We start from the raw sequence: 20,486 nt of genomic DNA, 5'->3' as shown, positions 1-20,486 counted from the left end.
CCTTCCCCGTCATAGTTTGCCCGTCTCAAAGTTCTTGGTCTTCAGCGTCCAGCTTGCTGTGCTTTCCCCTCTTCAGAATGCCACTCATGGTGGCCCTCATCTGTGCTTGGGGTACGGGGTGAGAGGGTGACTCTTTAGAATGAATAGTTATTACATGAGTGGGTGTGAATGTCTTTGTTCCACTGATGTCAGGCCTTGCCTGTCTCTCCCCTGAGCTTCGGAACATTGGAGTTCATAGCTCACTTGCTTTGGAGGCCATGCAGACTTAATTTGCTGTTAGGATCCCCACTGGGTTTAATATTGTTTCCTTGTTGTAGGTACAAGTACTACATTAGACATGTCCTACCCCTGAAAGGAGGAAACAGCCCCTTTTGATATAAGGCAGTCTACCTCCTTTCTATAAAAACAGTTTGTTTTTTTTCCTATAAATAGTACTTTGGAGGGAAAAAAGCAGTGGACTTTAGCCAACTTTTAGTTAGCTTCTAAGTCTCAATGGAAAAATAAAACATTTCTACATCATCAACCCATTCTTCAGGCATGGAGCAAGGCAACTCCTGCTCTATACCTACTGTTCATCAGGGACCCGGGAACTCTTGCTGTTCCATGTAGATTGGCAGTGGTGCTCAGCACTGGGGGAGAGAAGGTTCCTGTGGCATTAAGAGAAATAGGGCTTAGCAGAGGTAGGAAAAAGGATGATGTGTGCTCTGTGCATGGCACCCCTCACGCGTCCCTTATGTGAGAGGCAGCTGCAGTCCAGATGCTTCTGAGGAGCAGTTACATTATCATAAGTACATTCCAGGCATTTGACATGCAGGGACGAATAGCACGCGGCAGCGAATGCCAGGGAGCACTTGAGAGAAGGAAACCACATGTTATTCTGACCAGTTAGAAAAATGGTGAGAAATGTCCTCATTATACTGAGACTCAGAGTACCTAAGGGTATAGGAACAGTTCCTGCATCTCTTTCAAAATACCCTTCAGCTATCCTCAGAGGCTGTTCTGCAGCTTGTGTGCACGGCCCACTCCAAACCAGCTGACTCTACAAGGGGACAACCTTGGTCAACCTTGAGGAAATAGTTCCTGTGCAGAGACTTATACAGATTTTACCTAGTCTCAGTATCCAGCTTTCAGGCTGATCTTAAAGAGAACGCTGGTGTCGAATACTGTAGTGGCTGCATGTGGCGTTGTGCCCACTGCAGCCTTTTGAAGCAGTGAGGGATTGAAGTCAGGACCATGTACCTCCTTGACACATTTGGCAAGCTGTTTTGAGTCCTGACGGATGTAGATTGGTTCTCTTTTCACATTTGTCTACCAGATGGAGTCACAGAGCAAGTGAAGGGGGCAGTCTCGTTTTTCTGAGTTCTGTACCGGTTCAGCTGTGGTTCGCAGTGGTACCCTCCTATTCTTTGTTTCCTCACCAAGGCGGGAATCATGACTCCTGAGCACCTTCTGTGGAGCCGTCTGGGCAGGAGCCGTTTCCCAGTTGACAGACACACTGGGGAGGGGGTGTGCAAAGTTTTTGTGACCTCTATTCATCCTTGAGGGGAAATTCTTAAAGCACTTCCACCTTTCTTTGAAAGATTTTGCTTGCTAATTGATACGAAATCATACTGATGACTTTCAGGCTACAAAAAATAGTGAATTAGCAAAATGTTATTAACTCCCTTGAACTTAAATTAAGGAGGCTTATATCAGGCACCAAACAGATTTTAGAGAGTGCTTCAAAAATTCAGTGTTAAACTGAAAAGTAGTACACTTCAGTGTTGTGGTAACATTATAAAATATGAAAGTGCTACTGTTACCCTGCATAGTAAGGTCTTTTGATTGCTTTTCCCTTTGTGGGGATGACTTCCGAGCCCCATCTGGAATCAGAACATTTATTTGGGTAAAAAAGAAGGAAAAATTCAAAGAAAATAAAAGGTTGTTGTATTGTTTATTTCTGAGTTCTGTTCTATACCCCCTTTCCTCTCCTCTCCCCAGAAACAGAAAGTAAACTGATTGTTTTACTTTTGCATTATTAAAGCATTAATAGGTATTACTCGATTTCTTTAACTCCCCAAAATAGCATATTAAGAACTTTATGGTAGGAAAAACTTCATATAAAGCTATCCACAGAAATAATTGTATCTGAAGTAGTTAGTATACTCTTTTTTTTTTTTTTTTTTTTTTGGCTGCGTTGCTACGCGCGGGCTCTCTCTACTTGCGGCGAGCAGGGGCTACTCCTTGTTGCAGTGTGCAGGCTTCTCATTGCAGTGGCTCCTCTTGTGGGGGAGTGTGGGCTCTAGGCGCGCAGGCTTCAGTAGTTGTGGCACGTGGGCTCAGTAGTTGTGGCTCGCGGGCTCAGTAGTTGTGGCTCGCGGGCTTAGTTGCTCCGTGGCATGTGGGATCTTCCCGGACCAGGGCTCGAACCCGTGTCCCCTGCGTTGGCAGGCGGATTCTCAACCACTGCACCACCAGGGAAGTCCAAAGTAGTTAGTATACTCTTGTATGATACTCTTTTCTAATTTTCTAGGATAAAATTATTGAAAGTCTAAATACAGATCCACTTAGAGTAAAAGACTAACACTTTAGTGGATAAGTTTCTTCCAGCCTCCTATTTAAGTTTCTGTATTTATAGTACATTAATCCCTTGGATGCTTAGTTGAAAGTTGAACATATAAAGGACATGGCAGAGCCTCTGCCTTGCCTGCTGAACCGTAAGGAATGGCCTTAGAGCCTGACGTGACGTTGAGGGAGTGCTTTCAGTGACACACAGAAAGTTTTCTTAGTTGGCGAGGACTTTGCCATTTTCTTTGATTCATAATTTTTGCCAATGGAGAAATTGGTCTCTACTCTGAAATGCACAAAATCAAGAAGTTAAAAGGGCAGAGGACTATAGATTTATAGTGTGTGAGAGTAAGAAATGACTTAACGGTAATCTGTTTAGACCATAGGTTTCTAACTTTGTTTTTTTTTTTAGAAACAGCATCACCCTTATTTTACCAAATGAAATATTACATGGAATCTTTTTTTTTTTTTTTTTTTGGCTGCACTGTGTGGCATGTGAGATCTTAGTTTCCCAACCAGGGATCACACCTGTGCCCCCTGCATTGGAAGCATGGAGTCTTAAGCACTGGACTGTCCCATGGAATATATATATATATTTATATTTATATTTATTTATTTATTTGTTTATTTATTTATTTAGGCTGCGTTGGGTCTTCGTTGCTGTGCGTGGGCTTTCACTAGTTGCAGCAAGCAGGGGCTGCTCTTCGTTGTGGTGCATGGGCTTCTCACTGCGGTGGCTTCTCTTGTTAGAGAGCATGGGCTCTAGGCACCCAGGCTTCGGTAGTTGCAGCACGCAGGCTCTAGAGCGCAGGCTCAGTAGTTGTGGGTGCACGGGCTTAGTTGTTCCACGGCATGTGGGATCCTTCTGGACCAGGGCTTGAACCTGTGTCCCCTGCATTGGCAGGCAGATTCTTAATCACTGTACCACCCGTGGAATCTTGATATATGAAAAAGGACAGTGTGGAGCTGCTTTGGTGGGATGGGGGGTTGGGTCAAAGCTACATTTGCTTAGCTTCTCTTTGGAGGCGTCCAAATCTAGGGAGCTCCCTTTAAAACTTCTAGTCCGCTGCCATGGTGGTGCAGGCCCACAAGGCCAGAGAGGGGGCATCATGGAGCTCAGACTCAAAGCCAGGCTTCTTGATCCCAGTGCCTCCTGCGTTCTAACACTGCTCTGCCTCAGTGCTGGAAAGTTTTTTCTTTTCAGAAAGACATAAAGATGCTGATGAAATTAAGCATCAGAAGAAGCAAAAACTGCCAAAAATGGCCACTTGAAAAATAAGCCTAATCAAACAAATTTCCATTGGGGAAGAATATTTAATTACTTTTAGATTCCTATCCTTCCCCTCCCTCTTCCCCTAGTTGTTCCTCAGCTTTTCTTTGGTTGAGTACTTTCTGTGTATTTTTGACATGCTAGAGTACATTTCAGAAAATAACACACTTTTTTTTTTTTATCATACTATGGAAAGTTTCCCTTTTCTGACTCTTGTCTTATAACAAAATGCCCCAAACTAAATGGTGCTAGATTACTTAAAATATAATAATATCCTATTACTCTCTTTGTAAGTAAGAACTAAATGTTATTCTTTTAAAATTCAGTATATGAATTTGCCAGATTATATCGTACATTTTTGTTCCCAGTCTTACTAAATAATTTTAAATTGGAAAAGTACTAAAGAAGAAAGATGTTAATACATACATACATACACATATATATATATATATATATATATATATATATTCTTGTTATAAGAAAACTAGGGTTTCCATAATTTCAAAGTTTTTATCAAATTAGCATTTTCTTAAAGTAAAGCTGATAGTCTTTAAAATTTTTTTTTGTAAGGAGTAGGATTTAAAAACAAACAAATACAAAGCATTGCTAATTGCCTTATCTAACAGGTAATCCTTTTACCCAGTGAATTTACATGCTAAAATTGATCCCCTTGATGTAACCCCAGGATATATAACATTTATAGATAGAAAATACCAGCTTTAGAGGAAAGAAAAAAATGCTGTCTTTATAATTTTTAAAGTTCTGATATTTGGGTATAAATATAAAAGAGATGAGATTACTGTAGAATGAACTCGAAAGGGATAAAAGGTTAGCACCTACTATTTTCTCAACAGCTTGGTAGATACTGGTAGAGAAAATAGGATGAAGAAAGATCAGGGGACTAGATCGACCTGAATGGAATGAATGTTCGGGAACAATGGAGAAGTGAAAGAATAAATTAGGAGTATCCTGGAAGAGTTCTAAGAGACAGGCCAAAATACAAAATGTTAATTTTCCGTTTTGTTTACAGGCATGCATGTAGGGAGTACCGGATTCACAAAGAACTGGATCATCCCAGAATAGTTAAACTGTATGATTACTTTTCACTGGACACTGACTCGTAAGTGCTATGCCATTTTAGCTTAGCAGATAATATTATTTTCTTGCAGTGTGTTGACTACTCATGGAATAGAGTTTAAATCTGGGTCCAGGAAATGCTCTCTGAGGGGACCAAATATACTTATGGGCAAATGATCATATTTGAATTCAGATTTGGGCCAGCAAGACGTCTCTTGGCCACAAGATGTATGCTGTTGTGTGCTGGTAAATGTTTAACAACCAGCTTGGTGGGGAGAGGCATAGGGCTGATTTGTACTGTTTGCCAGTTTCTGTGGTATAAATACTCTGAACATGTCCAATTTAAAAAAAAAAAGAACAGCTTTATCGATATATGTTTACATACATACAGTTCACCCATTTAAAAGTATACAGTTCAGTGGTTTTTAGTATATTCACAGATACGTACGTTGCAGCCATCACCATAGTCAATTTTAGAACATTTTCACCACCTCAAAAAGAAACCCTGAACCTTATGCTATGGTCCCCCTATTCTTCCACCCCCACTCCCTGCTGTAAGCAACCGCTAATCTACTTTTTGTGCCTATAGATTTGCTATTCTGGACTTTCATATGAATGGATCATATAGTATGTGAACTTTTGTGACTGGCTTCTTTCACTTAGCATGGTGTTTTTTCAAGGTTCTTCTTGTGTCATGTATCCGTACTTCATTCCTTTTTATGACTGAATATATTCCATTGTATGGATACACTACTTTTTGTTTATCCATTCATCCTACCAGTGGCTTAAAAGCCAGCTCACAAAAGTCCTGAAAATTTATCAGCTCTCAGAAACTGGCACAAATTGGTGCCAGCATACCACCGAGAAGCACCAGTCAAGAGAGTCTCTGCCCCATCCTGGAGACTCTGATGAGCACTGATGGGCCTTTTAAAGAAGTGCCAGCAATGTGACTTTATCACAGAATGAGAATGAATGTGGCGTAGCCCAATGCTGCATCCTAAAATACAAGTTGGTTCAGAGGCTTATAGGGATTTCTGTCCAGCAATCTCATTTTGTAGGTGGAGATTTGAGGACCAGGGAAGTTAAATGACTTGTCTGAGATCTTTAATAGTCGTAGGCATTGTTGTATTTCATTACTTGGTATAGGTAAGCTCTAGACCTCTCGGTTTATCCAGGAGTTTAGAAATATTTCAGCATTTGGAAACATTTTCTCTGTTGGAGTCTGAAATAAATCAGGAGAACATACCTAGGTCTGGCCCACAAGTGTTTCCCTCCGCCTCTCAGGCTGTTCAGCCTGTTCCAGACAGCAACTGTCTCAGAGGTTGCTGCACAGAGAGCCGGCCCACATTTAGAAGTGGCCCCAAAGGGAGACCATAATTCCCTTTGGAAACATCCACTCAGGGATTTCCCCTTTCCAGTCGGGTGCACCCAGCACAGTCATGCGTGTAGCATGGAGTGGGGTTCAGAAAACCCCACTCTAGTTAGAGAGCAGGTTTCCACAGGGTGGCTTACTGTTTTGCTTTCAGTAAGTTCCTTGAATACTAGGAAGGACACACACCACTCCCCCAAATGTAAGTACAGAAATCGTTTCAAAAATAAATATAATGACTCGGATTATCTGCTGTTTTTAATTGTATACACACTTTTAACTAATCTGAGAAATTGAGTTGATTCTGTGCTATTGTTAAGTTGTTTACTTTGTTCTTCCTGTTGTGTGTATGGTGAATTTTTATCAAAAGTAAGTCAGACCATTGTTTTAGAAAGTCTTCTGAGAGTTGTTTGGGTATTAAAAGTGAGATTTTATTTTCAGCTTGCATTGGGTCCAGAATAAATTCACTAAGCATGAGAGTCTATGCCTCAGATTTCAGCATATCAGATCAGAGAATCTATAAATTTTAGGCATATTTTCTCAAATAGGGTGCTAGCATGCTAGGACATGCTATGTTTCATAAGAAGCATAAGCTGTTGTTCAGTCTGGGGATCCCTCAGGGCTGTGTGTGTCCACATTTTGTTGCTGTGCTCTGTGAGGGCCTCAAATTGCCCAGAGCCCCATAGTGCTAGTCCTGCGCCTGTTTAATCTGAGGTGAGTTGGCCCTTGCAGGTTGTATTTACCAGGCTCCTTTGTCAGTTGTTATTCAGTGGGGTTCAGCCAGTGGGGAGATAGGTGGGGGTGGGTGGAGACCCCTCCGCCCAGCTGTGGTTGCAGTTTCCCTTGGTGACTCTGGTTCTGGTTGCACCACCTCCTCCCTTTGGCCCTCTGGCCTTAGGGTGCTAATGCCTTCCTGCTCTAGATGGTTTCTGGGATGCTCACGGGCCACTTTGTCTTCTCAGCCTTTCCATCATTTCTGGGATTAGTTCCCTGAATTAAAGCCCCTCTGTTTTAAATACTGGTTTTTATTTCCCAGCTAGACCCTGAGTGATTTACCCAGATTGTCACAGCTTAGAATACTTTAAAAGGTAGTCATCTCTCAGGAAGCCTTTCTTTAGCTTATAACTGCCTTGGAAGATAGACACATGACCCTTAATGGCACGAATGGTATGTAGTTTTAAATTTGGGTCTGTATGATATATATATGATGGAATATTACTCAGCCATAAAAAGAAACAAAAGTGAGTTATTTGTAGTGAGGTGGATGGACCTAGAGACTGTCATACAGAGTGAAGTAAGTCAGAAAGAGAAAAATAAATACCGTATGCTAACATATATATATGGAATCTAAAAAAAAAAAAATGGTTCTGAAGAACCTAGGGGCAGGGCAGGAATAAAGATGCAGAGGTAGAGAATGGACTTGAGGACACGGGGAGGGGGAAGAATAAGCTGGGACGAAGTGAGAGAGTGGCATGGACATATATACACTATCAAATGTAAAATAGATAGCTATTGGGAAGCAGCCGCATAGCACAGGGAGATCAGCTCAGTGCTTTGTGACCACCTAGAGGCGTGGGATAGGGAGGGTGGGAGGGAGATGCAAGAGGGAGGAGATATGGGGATATATGTATATGTATAGCTGATTCACTTTGTTATAAAGCAGAAACTAACACACCATTGTAAAGCAATTATACTCCAGTAAAGATGTTAAAAAAAAAATGGGGGTCTGTATGATATACTGATACAAGTGAAAGAAAAAAACTCATACTGTGTAATAATACATTTGTTAGAACCATCAATACTTTAAAAAGCTCTTTTATACCTTGTGTGTTTAGCAAAGAGAAATCATAGTATATGCCAGTCTGGCAGGAGAGGTAGTATGCAACCAGCCCTTGCGACCTAGGCAAACCGTAGATTCGTCCTCACTGTCAGCACTTGAGGTCATATAAAATGTTTGCAGTGACAATTGTGTATTTGATCATAAGGTACTTGTTTAGAAATGGAGCATTGTGTAGATAGTAAAAGAGGTATCTAGCTTAAATACATTACGGTTCCTGTCAGTATTGTTATAGTCTTGATTCAATAAGAGGTATGCCCTGGGTGAACTTTAGCACAGCAGGTTCCAACAGGAAGGGTGCAGACGCTGTTCACCGAAAGAGTAAGCAGTTTTCTTCCAGTAAACCACTCAGTTAGCTAATACTGAATAAAGAATAGAAGAATATTTTAAGGAGCAAAGAAGAAAGAAGTGAGAAGCTAATAACCTGACGTTTTCAGTGGGGCTGGTTTAGACTTAATCTGCTTGCTCTTTTCCCACGGTCAAATGTTGGTTTATTTGTGTTTAGGTTTTGTACAGTATTGGAATACTGTGAGGGAAATGATCTGGACTTCTACCTGAAACAGCACAAATTAATGTCGGAGAAAGAGGCCCGATCCATTATCATGCAGATTGTGAATGCTTTAAAGTACTTAAATGAAATAAAACCTCCCATCATACACTATGACCTCAAACCAGGTATGTCTAATTTTTAGGAGACAGTATTGGTAGTATTTCTTTGGTCTTATAAGTGACTTTTAATTTTATAAAGTTAGGGGACTTGGCTGGGGACCAAGAAGGCCTAATAACATCTGACTTTAAATTGCCTGGGTAGTGGGAATAAGAGAGTCCCGGCCACACAGCACTGGGTTTAGGAGGGTGGGTCGTATTAAATGCTCTGGAGAAACAATGCCCTTGTCTTAGAGCCAGGGCAGTTCATGATGTCAGTCCGATTAAGAAAGAACTGCTCTGGCAAGCTCGGTTACGTTTTTTCCCATTACTCACACTGCATAGCAGTTCCTCTACTCCAAGTCTCTCTGATAAGTGCCCCCACATTAACAAATTAGTTTACACATATGCCTCCCATTTCATTAAATTCCGAGTGGAATTTTCCATCTTTTCTCATGGTTACTATCTAACATTGATAGTCGCCAGTCAAGTAGAGAGCAGTTAGACTTCTTACTTCTGTCTGTTGTTGTCATTCTGAGCTGTTGCTTAGAAGTCTGCCTATGTTGTCTGTAGACAGCTCTAACCAGCTGAGCTTAGGTGTTGGGAAGATTCCCATTTACCTCCTGGTGGGCACAGTTGTTAACTTTGCTTTCCTCTTCTGATAGCTACATGTTAAATCTCACTATTCACTATTCTTTAATGTTCTAGTATAATTCAAATGACTAAAAAATTCATCACAATGAAGTGATTTTTTTAAAAGATGGCTGTTGTGTGATTGGGTTTTCTGTCACTGAATCCATTACATTTTCCTGCCCCAGGAGCTGTAGGTGGCACTGTGGTACTAGCTTAGATTCCCTTGTATGTTTTCTTTGATTCCCCCCCCCCCCCCGAAACTACTGTCCTAAACAGGGTGGTTAAGAGATCCTTACTGAAAGTTCGGATGTAACTTTCCCACTATTTTTGACCAACCATAGAAGTGATACTTTACTTTGGCTAGTTAATTATTTTTTTCCACTGCTCATAGTGGTGGTTTTGGCACATTAAGCAGATGATTCTTGGAAAAGAGAAATTTGCCGCCAGACACTTACAACTCTCCCCTAGCATCTAGAGTCCAGATCGTTTTATTCCAGAGATTTAAATGTTTGCTGTTATATGTAAGAGTTTCAGTTCAGTTGTCCTCTTCTTGCCTGTTATTACCTTGGTTTATTTTAATTAGTAAGTCTTTTTTATTCATGAAGATTTTTATCTTTTTAGGTAATATTCTTTTAGTAAATGGTACAGCATGTGGAGAGATAAAAATCACAGATTTTGGTCTTTCCAAGATCATGGATGACGATAGCTACAATTCAGTGGATGGCATGGAGCTAACATCACAAGGTGCTGGTACTTACTGGTAGGTACCTGGGAGATATGTCAAGTTGGCTGATGGAGATGTGGCTGTGCTATACTGAAGTGTTGGTAATTATTAATTAAACTGCATCCTGTCTGCTTAGGCAAAAATGCTGTATACCATAGTAGACTTTCCTCTCCAAATATTTGCTGTCTTTTCAACAGTTTGACTCTTTGTATTTACATGAATTTGTCTTAATTTGTCTTTCTGTTCTTGAAAAACCATTGAGAAAGAGATTATGTGTGGCCAGGTGTTTGAGTTGTTTGTTTCCTCCATAGGTTTGCCCCTACTGAGTAGATAGAGAATGAGGTTGCTCATGTGTATGTACAGAATGGCCTTAAATTCTTTTCAGAATTTCAAATGCAGGTCTCTCTCTTCATGAGTTAATGGGATGAGGGATTTGTTTGTAGAGTTGCCTGAGGATGGTGGACTCTCAAGAACTAAGGAGTTGTGAAGATTAGGATGTAAAATAACCATAGCATCCCTTGAAATCTAAACAGGAAAACACGAGCATGGTTTACCAAGAAATTTATCCATTTCTGGCAGCCATGTTCTAAAAGGTTTTGAGCCACATTTCTTCCCATCTGTTGTCACTCATCTACCCTCAGCCACCCCACCCCAGCTAGCTCTGCCTGCCTGTTCTATGCCCTATCCTACTCTGCCTAGTATTACTTTTGACAGTGAGAACCATAAAAGATACCTGCAGCTCAGGCATTTGACTTTGTGATTGTAAAGGCATGTTACCAGAGCTTTCTTTTCACTTCTGTGGTGGTGACACAAAGCCATACATTGGATGTGTAATTCTGAACATGGAAAAGCCTCCAGTAGCACTAAGGGAGGGGGAATATATACTGTTAAACCCCAGGGTCAGTTGGCCAAATCACTTATGTTTGAGACTGAAGGGCCCTGGCCCTTAGCAGATTAGTGACTCTCGGAATGAGGTTGTTGATCTGAAACAGACAGAGAAGAGGGGGACGTCAGTCCTGGTCTTACCACTCCCATCATATTAAAGAAAGACTCAATCATATCCTGCTAGAAACACCATGTACACAAAATTTCAACTTTCCCTTGCTCCGTATTGTTTGTGGAGATGGTACCTATAGTGAAAATCAGTCCCTAAATTAAAACTTTGAGATTCTAGGTTTAAAATAGAAGCTACATTTACAGTGTTTATTCACTTGGTGGTTGTTGTGGATTCCTGTCAGTAAATGATACAAAAATATCTGTTGTTGGAAATTCTGGAAGAAGGTCTATACCTCTGTTATATAAATTCACCAGAACTTGGAGTTTAGCTTTTCATTTGATAGCTGTTCTTTTTTAAAGGTAAAGATTTTTCATGTTTAAATTAATTATCTCATTGCTGCCTATTGCTCTATTTGCTAAGCTATAAAATTCAGTGTTTGGAATTTAAATAAAAATATGTAATGTTTGGGATTTGCTTCAAAGTAATCTGGGGGAGGTGGAGAGGGGTGTATATGAACAAAGATTTGCCTCATGTTGACAATTATTGAAGCTGGATGATGTTTACTTGGGGTTCATTTTACGATTCTTTCTACTTTAGATCATATTTGAAGATTTTTTTTTCATGATAAAGAGTAAAGTAGAGAGGGAGCTACTGAGAAAATTAATTTTATGGGTTTCTATGAAGGTTTAAAAAGTCTCCATATTGGAGACTTTAATCACCATCCTCAATGTGTCATCCTCGTATTATGTCCCAGACACATACAGAGAGAATGGGAGGACATAACAGATTTTAAGTGATTGTTTGCGGCATTTGGTTGTTCCAGAATTCTTCTACATGGAATACTACTTTTAAATAAGTAATCCCTAGACTAGGCCTTGAGAATCATTTTTCTCTATGAGGATTTTATCATGATGGCATATGCAACCATGCTTGTTTTTTAAACACAGTTTAGTGTAGTATCTTAGAACTGTCTTCTACTCTCCCTCCCAGAGTCCTTGATAGGGACTTAGAATGCTTATTATTTGGGTGAAGAACTAGTGTATTTCTTCATTTATAGATGGGGAAACTGAGTCCTAGAAAGTGATATGCCAGACTTGTACTATTAAGGGACAGTGTCTATTTGGCCAAATTATTGCTCTGCATTTGGATAAGTCCAACAACCTCTGTTCTTCCTCACCACAAACAAGAACTTACTTCTTCCCCACTACTTCCACCAAAAAGTTATAAGTACATTAAAAAAATCATTTTAGAATCAAGGTTCTATTTGTTATTTATCCAAGATCATATTTAAGTTATGTATATTAAAGAATCAAGAACCATGAAAACTTAATGGTTCAGGGAGGTTTTAGTGGCATTTGGAAGAGCTGTTCTTTTTATGGATTCTTTTGTCTATATTTTTATTTCTTCGCCTTTCTCTCTCCCCCACCCCCTTTTGTGAGTTCTCTGTCTATATTTTCACTTTTCAATGTGTGTTTTGGCTAAAAGCTTTCGTTGTGAAATAATAATCTAGGTCAGTGGTCTTAATCATTTAAAAATGACTGTTAAAAAGGAACAACGTGAAACTAAACTTCTTTTAAAAAAAAAAAAAAGAAAAAAAAGCCCATCATCTGAACATTTTCTGCCTCTCAACTCTTGTGATTCCCTTCCAGCTATACATTTAGATTTCTATACCAGAAGCACAGCGGGGTTTATAATAGTTTTTCACAGAATTGATTTTGCCAGCATGAAATCTGCAGAAATCAGTCTGTTATCTTCAGAATTCTGCCTTCCAGCTGGGCTATGGTGAAGACTCCAGGCAATGAGGAGAAACATATTTATTTGGTTTCCTAAATGCTAAGAGGCACTTACCTTCCACACCATACAATTTGGTGTGGTTGGCTGTCCAGCTAGTCTTTTTAGAGGCCAGGGGTGGGTGGGGAAGGAAGGAATTCAGATGAGGATTGAGTTGGGCTAATAACTAGTAGTTTGTTTGGCTTTTTGTGCACTATTTGTTAGTCTTCCATAAGCCCCTGATCACCCTTAAAGTAGGGAATGTAAAATATCCTTTCATAATATGAACTTTAATGTCACCATTGACTATAATTGTAGTTATTTTTAGTCTAGATTTCCAAAAGAGGCTACCTTAAGAAGACAGAATAGCCACTCCCCTCAGAGATTTGTACTGGGTCCTGAATTCATTTGGACTTTTAAAATAGTAATTTATTTTGGAGACATCTTCTTCTGCCAGCCTGAAAGGAAATCACACCACTTCTAGTTGCATTTTAATGTTTGTTGCTGCAGCTGTCATAAAAGGGAGTGCACTTCTTTTGTGCTCCCCCTCCTTTTAAAAACTTGTTGAATGACACCTTATATTAGGCACAGCACTGGGAAAGGAGGCTGGGGTGGGTAAAGTAGGAACTAGGGAGAATATTCACCTCTCTCCGTAAATAAGAAACATGTATTTTAAGGCTTTATAATAGGACATTGCTGCCTCCTTAAGTTAGAGTGTCTTTTCATCTACTTTATCCAGCTGGGTCTAAGCTGGCTTTTCAACTGTTAAGATTTAGATATTTTTATTTCTAACAGGGTCTTTATTTTGCCTTTTTGTAAATGTCTTAGATTTATACAGTCTTTTTCCTAAGAATTTTTATTTCCCTTTTGTCCCAGGTATTTACCACCAGAGTGTTTTGTGGTTGGGAAAGAACCACCAAAGATCTCAAATAAAGTTGACGTCTGGTCAGTGGGTGTGATCTTCTACCAGTGTCTTTATGGAAGGAAGGTAATGAAGACGGTTGGATGTGGTGGCTTCTGTCTTAGGTGGTGCATGTACACAGTGGCATTGTGTGGATTATTCTCTTGTCGTTAATCATTGGGTTATACAGAATGGAATCCTGAAAGTTGTGGTTTGAAGAAAATACAGACTTTGATTATAAAAGCTTTATACATAAGCAGAAATTTTCAGTCCCAGGGCACCTAATGAATTCTGCGGGGCTGTTGAAGACATGCATTTTTTGCTGTTCTCAGATCCAGTCTATGTTTTGATTCTGATAATATGTACAGGGAAATATATGAAATAGTTTACTAAAGTATACAGTCTTCCCAAGAGCCATTCTTAAGGGTCCCAAGAATTGAAACCTGAAAAATCTGCAAGGCTTCTTATTGCCAACCACCCCATTAGTTAGAGCTCTTATTAATAAAAGCATGCTTTGTATTTCTGTACCGGGGAGGTGACGTCAGAAAGTACTCATTGTCTGTTACTTCTGGTAAAGGTGATATATTATTTGTGTAAGTAAAAATGTAGATGGTAAACTACAGCTAATGAATTGTCACATTTGTGTTTTCCTTGTGAGCATAATATCTTGTATAAATGTATATATTGGGATCCAGTTGTATATTTATATTCTTATTTCTGCTACCAGTGTGTTTGTGTGTTTTAGCGTTCCCCATTGGGCTGTGGGTTTAAGCCATTTGGGAGTTCTGCAACTTCCTTAGACTCCTAATATTTTGATTACAATCTCCAGACCAAACTCTTAATTCAGATCTCAGCTTCCTCTTTAACTTCTCCTTGGGCTTTGTTTCTTTATTGTACCTATCTAACATGGGGAAACTATTCAGAACTAATAGGGGTTAATTATTATTTATACTCTGATATTGTGGAAGTGCTGCTGATAATGGTGGTAGAGGTTATCTAGAAAGAATCGTGATCTCAGTAGAAACACTGTAGAGATGACACTAGGTGTGAACTTATTTTTTTTAGGAGTTTATTAGAAGATAGCAATTTGTGGCACAGATGAAGCCACTCACTGAGTAGCCCCGACTGTTTTTTTCCCACTTTGTCGGTACCCCTCTCCTCTTTCACTTCGTTTCCATTTCTTTATCTGTGTCTCGGGTCTGTCAGTGGCACACATATATATTGCTAAAGCCCACAGGTATCACTCAGGGCAAAAGAGGTTGCTGGGTCCTGCTCTGAATCTTCTTTATCTTTGCTGTAAGCAAAGCTTAGCAGAGGTGTTGTGATATAGCAGATGCTGCTTCTGGTCCCAGCTCTGCCTTAACCTAGATGTTGGAATTTGAGCAAGTTACTTAAGCTCTGAGCCTTTCCATCCATTATCTATAAAATGAGAGAATTAGAGGAGATCATCTCCAAAGTTCCTTCTAGCAGTTCTTGTTGAGATGTGTCTTCTCCTTTCCTTTCTCTTTGGTTTTGAATTGTGTTCTCTCTCTCTCTCTCTCAATTAATTAATTAATTAATTAATTTATAGCTGTGTCGGGTCTTCGTTGCTGCGTGCGGGCTTTTCTCTAGTTGTGGCGAGCAGGGGCTACTCTTGGTTGTGGTGTGTGAGCTTCTCATTGCGGTGGCTTCTCTTGTTGTGGAGCACAGGCTCTAGGCGTGCACGCTTCAGTAGTTGTGGCATGTGGGCTCAGTAGTTGTGGCTTGTGGGCTCTAGAGCGCAGCCTCAGTAGTTGTGGCGCACAGGCTTAGTTGCTCCGCAGCCTGTGGGATCTTCCCGGACCAGGGCTCAAACCCGTGTCCCCTGCATTGGCAGGCGGATTCCTAACCACTGTGCCACCTGGGAAGTCTGTGTTCTCTCTAATTTTAACCAGAGGCCTACCTTTGTTTGTTTTGTTTTTATATGATAGCCGTTTGGCCATAACCAGTCCCAGCAAGACATTCTACAAGAAAATACTATCCTCAAAGCTACTGAAGTGCAGTTCCCGCCAAAGCCAGTAGTAACACCTGAAGCAAAGGTAAGTTTCGACCCATCGGCCAGCAGAAATGTCTGCTTTGCTTTCTCTATTATTTCTCTGGGTAATTTGTCCAACCCCTACCTTCTTCTCCCCCTCTCTTCCCACAACAAACATTTATTGGGTGCCTGTTAAGTACTAGACACTGTTCTAGGTAGTGGAAGGAGCTGTGACTGTGTGGCAGTGAACTACACAGACAAGGTTCCTATACTTACGGAGTTTACATTTTACTAGGTGAGATGAACGATAACTAAAAATGAATACATTTCAGGTGGTGATAAATGTTTTGAAGAAAACAAATTGGAGTAAGGGAGTAGAGAGGGGGGAACCCCCTTTTTTGATGGCATGGTCGGGGAAGGCCTCAGTGATGAAGTGACTTTTTTGAACAGTCTTGACTGATGTGAAGGTGGGAGCCATGTATAGATTTGGGAGAAGAATATTCTGAGCAGAGAGAAGTGAATAAAGCTCATATGTGAGTGTGAGCTTAGCAGGTCCACAGAGCAGGCCGAGCAGAGGGGAGAGTAGTAGGAGAGGCAGCAGGATAGATTGTAAACTAATGGAAGGCAGTTGAAGGTTTTAATCAGGGCAACTTTGTGATCTGATTGCTGTTTCAAAAGCCTGCCCTGGCAGCTGTGTAGAGGGAAAGTTCAAGGCAAAAGGAGTTTATTTGATTGGTGCCCATCCCAAGAAAACCTTCCAGCTCCAGGTATCTCACTAAGAAAGCTTAATTTTTAAAGGCCAAAGGATCCTTATGTTCATTTCTGTGAATTTGTTATTTTCCAAATGCTTTAATAAAGCAACTATGTGTAGGTGTCTTTGCTTTTGAAAAACCAGGAATTTTATTAATTAAACATGAAAAAAATAGAAAATCAGTAGTTCATTTTATGTTTTAGATATATTAAAATAGACTTTACTTTTCAGAGCAGTTTTAGATTCACAGCAAAACTGAGTGGAAAATAAAGCATTGCCATATACTCCCTGCTGACGCAGCCACCCCTCCGCGGATGCACAGCCTTGCCCCTGTCAGCATCCTGCACCAGAGTGGTACAGCTGCTACGATCAGTGGACCTACATCCAGGCATCATTACCACCCGAATGTAAAGGATGGACTTTGGATGATAATATTTTAGATTTTTAAAAATTGGTTCAATTTAAAATAATTATATTGTAAGGCTGTGATTAAATAGAACTGGCTGGTTAAGAAATGGGAGAAGACAGATAATCTATGTAAGGGCCTTTGTGTTTACAATTGTAGAAGCTGAGGCTACATAGCTCTTCGTACCTAGCACAAAGGAAACCTCCATGTTGGTAGTGAATTAGGATTCCGAATCAGTAAGTTTTTATGTCTGCAGGACTCCTGAGGAGACAAGTCCTGTTCAGGTTTTCCTTTACTACTTAGATGTAGTAGTGCCTGAGCATTTGCCTGATGATCTTTCAGGGAAAAATAAGATACACCGAGAAAGCATTTACCCATCTGTGACACACTGTAGTGTTGGTCAGTGTTGGTCTCCTCACCCTGCACGTGGTGATAGTTTGTCACTACAATTTCCACTTCCTCAGGAAGTTCACACGAGACCGTGGTTTGTAGATGCAGAACTATGAAGTTAGACTGTGCCCATGCACATCAGCCAAGGCAGAGAGGGGGAGTTTTGCGTTGGTCTTTGTGCTTTGGGGACAGAGATCTTTAGAGGTCATGCCCCGTGCCCCCTCGGGAATGGCTCAGCCATCTTCGCTGGGGAAGGAGCCAGCGGCCACAGAGAGATGCTGCGTCTGGCATGTCTCTCCTGGGTCTGCCTAGTAGTTTCCGGGCAAGGCCCTAAAGCCCCGTCTCTTTAGGAGACGTTTGCTCTGGGCCCTGGCAGCTGCTACAGAACCTCCTGGGTCCCCTCTTGGGGTGCCAGGATTATCTGCTTCAGGCTTCTTCAAGAAACTTTCCTTTCAGGCGTTTATTCGACGATGCTTGGCCTACCGAAAGGAGGACCGCATCGACGTCCAGCAGTTGGCCTGTGACCCCTACTTGCTTCCTCACATCCGAAAGTCGGTCTCCACAAGTAGCCCTGCTGGAGCTGCTATTGCATCAACCTCTGGGGCGTCCAATAACAGTTCTTCGAATTGAGACCCACTCCTAGCCACAAACTGTTCAACACACACAAAGTGGACTAATGGCATTCAGCAGCGGGTTTGGAACATAGCGAATCCAAATGGATCTCATGAAACCTGTACCAGGTGCTTTTATTTTCTTGCTTTTTTCCCATCCATAGAGCATGACAGCATCGATTCTCATTGAGGAGAAACCTTGGGCAGCTCTGGCCAGGCCTCGTAGGAAAAGGCCCCGCCCAAGGTTCCGGCGTCAACGGCCACTGCGTGTGGCTGCTCTGAGTGAGGAAAAAATTAAAAAGAAAAACTGGTTCCATGTACTGTGAACTTGAAAACATGCAGACTCAGGGGGGGGTCCCTGATGCAGTGCTTCAGATGAAGAATGTGGACTTGAAAATACAAGACTGGGCTAGTCCAGTGTCTATATTTAAACTTGTTCTTTTCTTTTAATAAAGTTTAGGTAACATCTCCTGAAAAGCTTGTAGCACAAAGGCTCGGCTGGGGATGGTGTTTGACTTCGGAGGAAAAAAGTTGCTATTGCCCGTTAAAGGCACTAGAGTTAGTGTTTTATCCCTAAATAATTTCAGTTTTTAAAAACATGCAGCTTCCCTCCCCCCTTTTTTATTTTTGAAAGAATACATTTGGTCATAAAGTGAAACCCGTATTAGCAAGTACGTGGCAATGTTCATTCCAGTCAGATGCAGCTTTCTCCTCCGTCTGGTCTCCTGTTTGCAATTGCTTCCCTCATCTCAGTAGGGAAAAAATTGAGTGGGAGTACTGAGATGTGTGGGTTTTTGCCATTGGACAAAGAATGAGGTTAGAACTCTGCAGCTTGGAGTCTCTCTAGGTTTTCAACTATTTCTTCACAATTTGAACACTTGACGGTTGCCCCTTTTAATTTATTTGAAGTGCTATTTTTTTAAATAAAGGTTCATCTGTCCATGTAGTCCTCTTGGATTCTCTGAATGTAGTAACTATTGAAACTGTTCCAAAGGTAGGCAAAAAATGGGCTGGGGAGCCAAATGCTCCAGGGATCAGGAGTCCTACCCACAGTCTCGTGTGTGCTTGCTAAATGGTGTACATTTCTTGTTAGCCATGATATTAAAACTTGATCAGCACATAAGCTTTCCTCTGTTAGATCTTTTGGCAGGAAACAACCTCCAAACCCCTAAATTTTGTGGGTGTGTGCTGGTGTGTGTGTGTGTGTGTGTGCACGCACACACTTTGTCTAACTCGCTTTAATAGATTCATTGAAGTTAAATAATCTCAAAGGAAATAGGTATTTCAAATATGAACATTCTCTTGGAACTAATTTTTTTTTAAATTTGGTTGTTTCTGAGATGTATGATCAACTGAAGATGGAGCTGAAATGGGAGCCGCATGGCCCCACCGTGCCCTTGAAACAGCAGAGCACTCGACAGTAGAGGGGGAAGGAGGCCAGAGTCTGAACATGTGGTAGCCAGCTTGGAATGTTACTGACATATGTGGCAAAAGGGCTCAGCCAGAAATATTTAAAGATGCAGCATTCAGGCATGCGAGTTCCCTAGGCAGGGGGGAGGGCAGTCAGGAAGGGTAGAGAGCTCTCAAATGACTCATGACTAGTATTTCTTTTACATGTGAAAAATGCCAGTAGTGACACATTTTCTAGGACCTTTGTTTGTTTTGTGGACTTGCCCCACTCTCTCCAGTGTCAGGAGATCTTAAGGGAAGATGGAGTGTTCCAAATTGGAGAGAGGTTCGTGGGTGTATTGTCGTGTGGAACTCTGAAGGGAAGGAAGTCAGCTCCAGAGTCCTTGTTGCCCCTAGCTTTCCAAAGCGATTTTATTGCAATATATATATTTATACACATGTATGTGTCGTACCTTTTTTTTAAACCATTACTTTCACGCTGCTAAGCAGAGTACCCATGGGGTCTCAAAGGTTGAGCACAACACCGAAAGGATGGTGTCTGTATACGTGAAGAGATGGATGAAGTTGAGACCATGTTTAAACTTACTCAAGATAACTAAGTTCTGTTCCTCTTTTCTTCCTTCTCATTCAATGATCTTGAAGTGTTTGTTTAATTTTTAACTTTCTTTTAAGGATGAAGGAATGCTGCATCTTTAAGACTTCCCTCTAACTTCCTGCCTCCTTTCCCCCAAGTTCTTATGAGTGAAGCTGTAGGACTTTATTTGGTGATCTACTTTTTCTACCCTCATTTTGAAGAAGGGATGCCCTCTCTTCTTGCTTTTATTGGGTCTAGGGCTTGGTTGGAGCTGATTGGGCTTGGTTGAGTCTGGCCAAGGCCTCTTTCCACTGCATGGATAAGCCCCAGGGAACATGCAGAATGTTGACCTTTTCTAGACTTGTAAGTAACCAGTGAAATCACTAAGTGGAGTTCTTCCATGACATATTTTGTTAATATGGGTTTCACTTTTTCCAAGGATAATCCCTCATTGCCACAATGTTGATTTACTTTAAACAATGACAAAAAAATGTGTACTAATTTGTAATTAAATCCAGCCAGACTGTTTTGGCTTTTCCCAGTTTGGGGGGTGGGGAAAATATTAAAATAAGTTTTAAGAA

At 40.9% G+C, this 20,486-nt stretch overlaps 1 protein-coding gene across 9 annotated transcripts in view; it reads left to right on the top strand.

Moving 5' to 3' along the window:
• TLK2 (tousled like kinase 2) overlaps positions 1–20,486 on the top strand; it is a 106,351-nt gene extending 85,865 nt beyond the window's left edge. For all 9 annotated transcript variants that reach the window (XM_082443131.1, XM_082443130.1, XM_082443129.1 and 6 more), the window contains 6 exons: positions 4,848–4,937; positions 8,606–8,775; positions 10,000–10,138; positions 13,746–13,857; positions 15,720–15,827; positions 17,767–20,486. In XM_082443131.1, coding sequence (XP_082299257.1) covers positions 4,848–4,937; positions 8,606–8,775; positions 10,000–10,138; positions 13,746–13,857; positions 15,720–15,827; positions 17,767–17,940 — 793 coding nt within the window. In that variant the 3' untranslated portion in view covers positions 17,941–20,486. The remainder of the gene's footprint in view (positions 1–4,847; positions 4,938–8,605; positions 8,776–9,999; positions 10,139–13,745; positions 13,858–15,719; positions 15,828–17,766) is intronic.

This window comes from Balaenoptera physalus (genome assembly GCF_965194825.1).
Source record: "Balaenoptera physalus genome assembly, chromosome: 20".
In the NCBI taxonomy this organism is placed as follows: Eukaryota; Metazoa; Chordata; class Mammalia; order Artiodactyla; family Balaenopteridae; genus Balaenoptera; species Balaenoptera physalus.
This window is presented reverse-complemented; position numbering and strand designations above follow the sequence as displayed.